The sequence below is a fragment of the Gavialis gangeticus genome, unplaced genomic scaffold (genome assembly GCF_001723915.1).
Source record: "Gavialis gangeticus isolate Ggan-Ray unplaced genomic scaffold, GavGan_comp1, whole genome shotgun sequence".
In the NCBI taxonomy this organism is placed as follows: Eukaryota; Metazoa; Chordata; order Crocodylia; family Gavialidae; genus Gavialis; species Gavialis gangeticus.
The window spans coordinates 15,559,816-15,570,233 of record NW_017729024.1 but is presented as its reverse complement, the minus strand read 5'-3'; the positions used below and the strand labels follow the sequence as shown (position 1 = coordinate 15,570,233).

The window sequence follows — 10,418 nt, the reverse complement described above, 5'->3', positions numbered from 1 at the left end:
TAGGATATCCTCAGGTGAACATAGGGGATGATCCCTTATGACCTGAATCTCCCCTGCCATAATTAAGGTTCTGGAGGAATTTCTTGATGTCTCTTTTATTGGGGCTTTAGTTTGTTGTCCATGGTTGTGTTGTTGAGAGATTGTTGTTAGCTTCAATATTACCCCCTCTATAAAGATAAGAAACTACTTGTGGCAAAGCCTTGATGTGAAGTAAAAGAATGAATGCTCTGCTCCAGAATTTAGATCAGCTGCAAATCATCTGCTCTTCTTCTGGAAAGCATAATTTGTTTACTGACCTTTTCCTTCTGCACATTTCTTGTGACAAAGATTAGTTTTAATACTGACTGAGAGATGGCTTCTATTTCAATAGCCCATTCAAACCAAATTATTTGTTATTTAGACCAAAGCCTTGGCCAGAAAAGAAGGCAGAAGTTTGAAAGGATTAGTTTGTAATAAGTGAAATTTAGCTGAGGGAAATTTGTGGTCTTTTTAGTAATCTCCATCTTTTTAGGGTAAAGAGAATATATTAACTGGAAGAAAATGGATGATCCTTACCTAAGACAGAATGTTTAACATGCTTTCTTGTTTCCTGGTGGGTGGACTCTTTCATAGTATAACATAATGGTACTTTTATTGTAGGATGGAAAATAGGGGGTTCTACCTCAAAATTAACAAGTAAGAATTTTTCACTCATTTAAACTCTTTAGCCTTCAGAAGTATGTGATCTGATGTGCTAGCAGTGTAGAATATAATTCTTTTTATTCAGATACAATAATGGTTACACATACACTCAAATGAAATATATTTAATACTAGTGTCATCCTTCCTAGGAATAACTTATGCAGGACTGTTTTTTTTCCAAGTGTTTATGCGCTGCCAATTAAACCGGTTACAAAAAGGACACGCAACAGATGAATGGTTTCAGCTCAGTTCTCACATACCATTAAAAGGTATTGAACCAGGATCTTTGCGAGTTCGAGCACGATATTCAATGGAGAAAATCATGCCAGAAGAGGAGTACAGTGAATTTAAAGAGGTATTTACTTTGACAGTTTAATACTTTTTAAATTAGTGATTTTTTTTTAATGCCCTGCCTACGTGATTTATTAACATTACTTGAGGATTGATCTTGTTTGGCCTTTTAAAACAGAATATTTGTTACAGCTCTTTTATGAAATTAACATGCTACTCACCAAGCAATACATAAAGAAATATTAATAGCAATAAACTCCTGTTAATTTTCCTGAAGCAATGGTGCTAGGAGAATTCTTAATGTTGAGAGAGAGAATTTTTTTTTTTTTTTAGCTTATACTACAGAAGGAGCTGCATGTAGTTTACGCCTTATCACATGTATGTGGACAGGACCGAACACTATTGGCCAGCATTTTACTAAGGATTTTTCTTCATGAAAAACTTGAGTCATTGCTCTTACGAACACTAAATGATAGGGAAATCAGCATGGAAGGTACAGTACAAATGTCTAAATGCTGTATGTAGTTTTCTTAAAATGTCCTTGAAAAAACTTTAATTCAAAGACAGTGTATCCCCCTTTCCACCCATTGTGAATACACATGCTACTAGGAGCTTAATTCTTGCTTCTGGTTGCTTGTTTTCTCTTCTCTGTCCTTTTGAAATGATGGTTATATATTTGTTCAGATGAAGCTACAACCCTATTTCGCGCTACCACACTTGCAAGCACCCTTATGGAGCAGTATATGAAAGCTACAGCAACGCGTTTTGTTCATCATGCGCTGAAAGACTCTATTTTAAAGATAATGGAAAGCAAGCAGTCTTGTGAGGTGGGAACTTTGATATATATATATATATATATATATACTTTCTGTAATGCTTTAATTTGTGGAAGAAAAGATTATACAGCAATTCAGTTCCATATTTTGTATCATTTATTAGCTTTAAGATTAATGTATTATAGTTTCATAGTTTCTAGGGTCGGAAGGGACCTGAGCAGATCATCTAGTCCGAACTTTTCTGAAAATAAATTTTCATTACTTTAAAAATGCCACGGATTAGAAGTTCAAAGTAAAATACTTTGAATTTGATAAAGACTGTCTAGAACTTAACATAAAAATATACATAGCTCTGTTTCTTTACATTTTAAAGAAATATGTTTTGAAAACTGAATCATGATAGCCAGTTGGTAAATTTCTTCCATAATCCTTCATTAGATTGCATACGACCCAAAAGATAACTGATTCAAAGACTGTAGAGCTAAAATTACTGAAGGTATTTTTTTTTATTTAAAATGTCAGGGGATCAATTCATGGCACCCTCTTCACCCCCCCCATACATACACCCCTCTGGCTGAAGGGCTCCCAATGGCCCTGCCCCTCACCACTGATTGGTTGAGGGTTGTCTGTCATATAGCCCTGCCCATCATCTCTGACTGGCTGCGAGAGTTCATCATGCAACCCCGCTCTCACTGCTGGTTGGTGAAGAGGGGTGGGGCTGCATGATAGGCAACCCTCAGCTAATCAGCAACGAGGGGTGGGGTCAGCCACCATCTTGGTTGGTCCCCCATCCCTTTCTCCCCTGGCCATGCAGCTGCCAGGTCACAGCAGTCACATAGACCGTTGGCTCCCCCCTGGGGAGCCAGTATTTTATTTTTAGTAAATGGTTTGTTTTGTTTTACCCCCTGCAAATTTCACAGACACTGCCCAATCTCACCGACAATGCCTAATTCTGCAGTTTCCACAAAATTGCAAATTGCATGGTCCCTAATTTATTATTGGTAGGTTTATTTATTATTTCACCTATATTACTGCTAGTTTATTTTAGAGGGATGGAGAATCTCAAAAGCCTAAATCGTAAGTAATATAAAACAACAAGCATGTGTAACAGTCTAAGAGTTCTGGTAAAATATGCTCCTCTGCTTTTGTTTCCCCACCAGCTACTGAAGCTAGCATGGGGCATGCTCCACAACTTGAGGCTCATGTACTGTTGCTCACTTCACTATTGTATTCAAGACACCTACAGAATACAGTTTTAATGTCATGTATAATAAATCTTGCAGCTGCATAAACATGTTCAATATTTTGGAAAAGGAACTTTTACTTAACTTGCTGTGTTTTTCTTTTATTAGCTAAATCCCTCAAAGTTAGAAAAAAATGAAGATGTGAACACTAACTTAACACATCTGCTGAGTATACTTTCAGAATTAGTGGAGAAAATATTCATGGCTGCAGAGATATTACCTCCGTAAGTTTAGTGGTTTTTTTGTTCAGATTCTATTCAGAAATTCCTTTTTTGCATAAGTGATGTTTTCCTACAAAAAATGCCCTTTGTTGTTGTTAGGGCTGTATGGATGCTTAAGATGCATCTATATAATGGGGGAAAAACAAAAGTCTCTATGCGAAGGATTGAATTCTCTTTTGCACAAATGCCTTCTAACTGCGTATGCATAAAATGGCTTTTCAACAGGGATGGTTCCTCCCCTCTGAACAAAGTATACTACAGTCCTGTCTTAGCCTGTTTTTACTGCTCTGGCATTTTTTCTAAGTGGAGAAAATTGTCAAATAGCTCAGCTGCTTACAGCTTTTCTCCTGGCTTCTCCCACTGAAAAGGGAACATGGTATCACTTTGTAGTAAGACTATATTGAGCCTCATGAGTCCATCAGGCTCAATGTTGAGAATTTAAGTGGGGTTGTATATTTTTGGTCTTTTAATACTGTTAATATAAAAATGTGATAGTCCCAGCACAAGTTGCATTTAAAATCTGAAATTTTGCGTTTCTCCTTTCATTGTACATACTTGAATCCTCACTGTGGAGTGTGCATGTGCCACAAGCATGTCTGGCTTGGAGACTTTTAGCCCCTAGTGGTACTTGTAGTGTGTGCTTTGTTTCTGTTTCTCCTCATGCTCTGTGCCTAGAGTTAAAATATGTGGTGTTTGCTTCCTGTGCTTCATATCATCTTAACTACTTTGGTTGAAGAAGGAGCAGTCTGCTGGTTTGTGCTCAGTGTAGCCTGCAAATCTGATTTGGAGTCCTTCCTTCAAAGAGTTTCTGCCTTTCTCTCTCTCTCTCTTGCCTTTTTAGCAAAACAGTACAAATAAATTCTTTTAGTTGGGCCTACCTTCTTTGTTAGGTACAGTACAGCTTTGTATCTCAGTCTCCAGCCTCTACCGTGGAGTCATTATTTTTAGGATATTGCACCCCTGCAATCTTTTCTTTTTCTAGTTTCTTTCCTCTTTTTGTTTTCTTTTTGTTTGAGAGAACATACGCTCCAGACAATTGACTGTGGCTTATCCCTGCTCGCTGGGATTTAAATTGATGCCCATCTTTCAACAGTGCCAGTTTCATATCTTACAGGCAATTCAAATGTTAATACTATCTTTCTGACCTTCTGAAAGGATTCATTCAGTGTATAGGAAGGGGAGTGCTTTTCTTTTTTCATCTTATGCTGGCCTGTGATTGTTTTGACGGTTGCCTCTTAGGTTGGAGAACGTTTGCTGATGACCTTCAGGCACAGGGTGTCAGTGCCCAAGGAGATAAGGCTCTATCACTATGCCAGAAATCAAAGCCGTTCATTCAGAGAGTGTACTGAATGCAAGTGACTTCATGTACATATGATGGACAATACTGGTGTGATGTTTTCTGTCAAGGAGCAGGACAGTGAAACAGATCTTCCCCTTTAAGCAGCCCACCTAAAACACTGAGTACATTTGCCATCAAGTACATGTAGGTTGTACAGATCCTTGGCCTCCAGAACAGAAGAACAGACTGTCCCAGAGATTCAAGTTCTTACATTGGAAGTAGGAGGTCAGGGACCCCGTTTTCTGATTTTATTTTTTGTAGACTGAGGTTGTCTAAAATACATATGGATGTCAACAAAATTCAGTCCTATTTCAGGGAAGCCTCTGCTTGGGATTCCTCTCTAGTGTCATCTTAATTCTGTACTCTGGGATGCTCCTTGTTTCCCTCTGTCTGCTGATGTCCTGATTCTTCAGGTACTCTGCGAAGTGTCAGACAAGACTTGACTCCAAATTTCTTTCAGACCCCTGCATGTCCAGGAAAGTTCTGGCTTCAGCATTTTATGTTAGCAACATGTGAGAAAACACGTTGCCTCTGGTTCTTGACCTTCTTATTGAGGAGAAAGAAAGATTGCTTCATCCCATCCCAAATCTTACAGCTTTAAGACTTTTTTTGGCTCTTGGAGATTAAGTAGAAATGCTCTGTCCAAGTCAGAGGCATCCTTATTCACAAAAGAAAAGTTCATCTAGTGGAGTTCTGTCTGGCCAAATGGAATGCATTCTTGACCTGGTGCCAGGTAAGAACTCTTTTCCTGGAGAGTTCTCAATTTCTGTGGTACTAAAATACCTGCTAGGATTCAAATGTTTGGCTTATCTGTCAGTTTAGTCAAAGGGCAGCTTCTGGCCTTTGTGGCTTACAGTTCTTCAGTTCCAAGAATTATAGAAAAGTAGAGCCAGAAAGGACCTCTGGAGTTTGTCTAGTCTAATCCCCTGCTCAAGGCAGGATCGAGCCTATCTAAAACATGTCATGGAAGAATGCATCAAACATAACCAGCTCTGTTGCACAACTAAAAAGCATATTGCCTAAAGATGCCAAAAGCACCTTAACCTGCAGGGGTAAAGTAAGGAGATGAAAGTTGTTCCACCACTGCAAGAGTTGTTAAAATGCACCTTAAAGATCCAGGAGGTTGGTGGGGGGGAGGCATGTCGTCCTCCAGTGCAGAGGAAGTCAAAAACCCACTCAGTCTGTAATAATGTGATCATGGGTACAATTCCTTCCTGATCCTGTCTGACCCTGAGTAGAGGGGCAAGACCCTCCAACCAGGAACCTCTAGGTTAAAGTTCCAGCAGGAGCATTGTGATACCTCAGTCAAAAATCCCCAGCCTTAGGGAAAAAACCTAAATCTGACCCCTGTAGCAACACAAAGAGAAGAAATTCCTTCCCACCCCATATGGCAGCTGGCAAAGGTCAAAAGCCTGGTAAAACCAAACACCCATTGTTCTGCACTGCAACCTGGGGGGATAGCAAGCATAATTCCACATATCATATAGTCTGAGTTCCAAGTGTTGACTCTCAGATGGTTTTGAGAACCAAGAAACCTTTAAAGAGCCAGTCCTGCCATAATTTAAATATATATAACTTTTAATATTAAAATCAATAATGGAATGCAATAAAGATGTAAGTGATTAAACAGTACAGAAGATATATCAAGCAAATAATTAAAACGTATAAAATACACATTTATCTAAATTCTAAAGGCATAACAATTTTATCAATATTTGACAGCAATTTAATCTTAAAATTTTTAAGTCCTAAAGTCTTTAAAAAGTTTTAACAGATGGCCAGCTCATTAGGGAAAGGACCATCTTACCTAGTCTTCAAAAATAAAGTTGCTAAATAGCACTAGCTAGGTACTCTAACAATTGGGCAATTCAGTAAGAACTGTAGTTCAAAACTGAAAAGCAAAAATCCTGAAGTGGACACAGATTTTTATATTTTATTGTTTGGCTAAATTATGTAAAAGCTTACGAGGTAAGGTAAATAAAATACAAAAGTGTTCCTAATAGATGCAACTCTAATAATATTTATCTGCCTATTCTTATTCACTATATAAGCTTTACCTTGTCTAAAATTAGACCACTAAATGTACTTGAGATGACCTTGCAACATTTTACCCAATTTGTCTCAATCCATTTTTCTTGGGTTATGTCACAAGGTTCACACCTTGTGACATTCTCTCACCTGAGCATTTCTCTTGCCTGTTCTTTGCTTGACCAACCTAAGTCAGGCAAATACAAGCAACTCTTTACTATCCTATTGTTAAACGGCTAAAGGCCTATTATAGTCTACGCAAGTCAGAACTCTAGTTTCTGTATCCCCTCTATAAATCTATCCCATCTTGTTTCATAATGAAGCCAGTTGTGGAGCTTTGCTTAATTCTGCTGTTAAGCATGGTCCTCCCTCCCCAGTGTCTGCCTGCTCTGGGCTGCAGAGCTGTTCTTATGATTTTCCTGCAATCCATGGGGGTGGGTAAGAGGCAATGGCTTCTAACTGCTGCTCTTTATGGAGAATGTGCATAGCTACTCCTAGATCATCTCTTCAGTGCTTTTCCAATCTCTTCTTGATAACTGTTTGTGATGGAGATTCCGTAACTCCCCTAGGCCATCTATTGCACTGACTCACAAAAGTGAAGACAATTTTCCTTATACTGAGGCTAAACCTACTTTGCTGCAACTTCAGGCCATTGGTGTAACTCCTGCTCAGTTGAAAAAAGATGTTCTCTATCTTCATGGTAGCTTTTCAGCTATTTAAAGACTTCTATCATATCCCCCCTTGTCTTCTCTGTAGGCTGAACATATCTTTTAACCTTTCTGTGTGGCTTGCCTTTCTTGCCATGTATAATTTTTGTCACCTGCTTCTGGACCCTCTCAAATTTTCCATGTTCTTTAAAAATGTGGAATCTAAAACTGCACACAATCTAAATGAGGCCTGACTGGTTCTGAGTAGAGGTGCTATTACCTGGTGTGCCTTGTACCTAATTATCTTATTGATGCTCCTGTTGATGCAGCACAAAAAACATTTACTTCTTTTGCAGCTGCATCACACTGCAGACTGATTTTGTCTGTGATCCACTAAGACTCCTAAATCCTTCTCTGCAGGGCTGCCATTCAGCCCATTGTCATATACTCTCTACGTATTTGTATGGCAGTCTCGAGATTCTGTAAGGGCCTGACCAAGGTAAATCAGATCCACAATAAGATCTTAATATGGTTCTTCTGTGTCTGATAGGAGTGTGTGAAACGGGCCATATTTGATTCAGATTTGGCTTGAGTCAGGGACGGTGATTTGATTCATTGTTTCCAATTGCTGTTCTCGATTCAATTTGGCTGAACCTGAAGAATCAATGCTGATTCAAAGAATCAGTGATTCGGCCATGGGCACAGCTTTAAATGTTTTTTCTACATACCTCGAGGTACCAGGTGCAGCTCGTGAATGCTGTGATGGTGGGATGGAGTGTGGGGGGAGGGGCCCACACGCTCCACGGTGGACCCAGAAGTGGACTGGAAGTGCTTCTGGGTCTGCTGCCAAGCGTGCTGTGGACCTTCTCGTGCTCCTGTGGGACACTCCATCCGCCCCACCATCTCAGCATTCACGAACCATCTGATACCTTGAGGGTATGTAGAAAAAGCATTTAAAGCTGTGTCTGTGCCTGAATTGTCAAATCTTTCTGAATCAATTAGGAGGGTTCTGATTCAATTCAGAGAGATTAAAGGGTCTCTTGATTCGGATATTCAGCCACTGAATCGGGCTGAATCTCTGCCAAATCGAATCAGGGACTGAAGCTTCTCACAGCCCTAATGTCTGATGGGGCTGGGAACCGATGAGAACATGTGTTCTTTTTAACTATGCAAGAGAAGACCTTCAGAAATGAAAGAGAAAACCTTCAGAAATTCTCCACAACTGTCCTGACTGGTAGATCCAAGGGCTCAGTGATATCTGCTCAAAGATTTCCAGTAATTGGAGTTCTTTAGGAAGTTATCCATGTGTACATATCATCCTGCCTTCCTCCTCCTCTTCCTCTGAGTTAGATGCAACATTAAACTCCAACATATGAAAGGCAACTGAAAAGTAGGAAGGGCATATTGCATGAGAGGGAAGGCTGGGGCATGTTCTGCTGGTACTTCTAACATGGTAGTCTTCAAGCTTGAATGTTTGTGGGACATTCATACACATACAGTAAGAGAGTGAATATGGGCAACAAGAATTCCAGTTGGCAATAAGTAACTTCTCTTCCCAGGTTTCTATGTGGTTTAAATTGTAAAGTGCATATCTGTATTTGTTAGCATTCTGTGATGGTTCTCCCGTCTTCCCTTGATTTGTTAGTTTGTCATTACTAGTTTTTGATATAATCAAAGCTCTAAGTTTATCAACGGCCATCTACCATAAACGCTGTGTTGGTGACTTTTTCAGCTGTTGCCTTGTGCTATGTACCTCTTCCAGGGTTGGTAATGGGCATTGTATTCCTGCAAATTTCATGTAACTGCTGGCAATATTTGCCTGAAAAATCCCACCATGATTTTTAAACACCTGTCTGGGTCCCATACACTCAATGAAACATTTCACTTTATCATGTTTAAAAATGGCAGAAGAGACCAGTGAGAATATAAAATACAGGCTCTAATTAAACAGTTTTGTAAAAGAAAACACTGAGAGCCATAATACAAATGCCATTGTAATATCTATGCACTGTGCAAACAAATGTACTTTTCTGTTGGTGAAAGACTCTGCCCTTTCTTGTAACAGTACGTAAGATTTCTTACTGTGATGAGATAGTTAACTGTATTATTTTGACAGGACATTAAGATATATTTATGGATGTTTGCAGAAGTCTGTCCAAAACAAGTGGCCAACCAATACCACTATGAGAACTAGAGTTGTTAGGTAAGTTGCTTGCCATTTCATATATCTTGTAAGGATAAGTACAGGCAGTCAAAAAGCCGGCTGAATCGACTTAATCTTCACAGGTTAGTCTAAGCAACATAGATTGACCCAGTAACCAAGTGAACAGACATTCAGTTTTGATTTCGGAAATGCAGCCACATGACTGCAGTGGCCCAGGCTAGAAGCTGGGGGGCATGGGGTGGTGTGTCCTAGAGTTTGCCTCCTGCTTGGCTGGAGCAGGCAGGTTGAGCCTAACGCTAGCCCACCTACCCTGCAATGGCGGGGTGGGGTTTTTGGGAGAGGTGCAAAGCATTGCGGGATGCCGTGGGACTGTGGCTTAACTTGAATCTGGAGGGGATCTGGAACAGAAGTTCAGTAAACCAATTTAACCTAAATTACTTAAGTCTGATACAACATCCATCCAGGTTTATCTTAACCCAGTTTCAGCCATTTTGAAAGAGGTTTATGCGCACTGAACTTCTGTGGTATTACAAATTGAAACTGGTTACTAATCACTTATATGCGTAATTTCTGTTTGTCGCTTAAAAGTCTGTAAGTTTTATTTCTGATATGACATAATGGTTTACAGTACTAAGAAGTTACACCACACAGAATATTGTGCATAAGAAAACAAAACAAAAAACCCCTTATCATATATAAGCACAAGTTCTAGATGAAATAATCGGAATACCCCATGTGCAGTATTCCTCTTAGTAGATACAGAGTTGCTTACCCCACTTCCGTTGAAGACTGTCTGTATGGTAGGCTCCGTCTCACTTACCGTACGAGAAGAACATGCATGTGGACAGTATCTGCAAAGTCGTGAGTTTGTAAGCACATCCTTGTTTACTGTGTGGTATCTTGTTCATTAGTCATAGTATTACTGTACTTTCATTAACCAACCAAAAATGCAATGGGAGAAGGTCTTAAGTATACTAAAAAGATGTTTTATATTGCAAAGGAGCAATGTATGTTTACCATCTTCCAA

At 39.4% G+C, this 10,418-nt stretch overlaps 1 protein-coding gene across 1 annotated transcript in view; it reads left to right on the top strand.

Annotated features, from left to right (window-relative positions):
- Positions 1-10,418, top strand: part of RASA1 (RAS p21 protein activator 1) — a gene marked incomplete at its 5' end in the record, with an annotated part of 115,640 nt that overhangs the window by 84,187 nt on the left and 21,035 nt on the right. Inside the window, 5 exons of the mRNA XM_019518184.1 lie at positions 864-1,036; positions 1,306-1,465; positions 1,657-1,799; positions 3,101-3,216; positions 9,344-9,430. Coding sequence (XP_019373729.1) covers positions 864-1,036; positions 1,306-1,465; positions 1,657-1,799; positions 3,101-3,216; positions 9,344-9,430 — 679 coding nt within the window. The remainder of the gene's footprint in view (positions 1-863; positions 1,037-1,305; positions 1,466-1,656; positions 1,800-3,100; positions 3,217-9,343; positions 9,431-10,418) is intronic.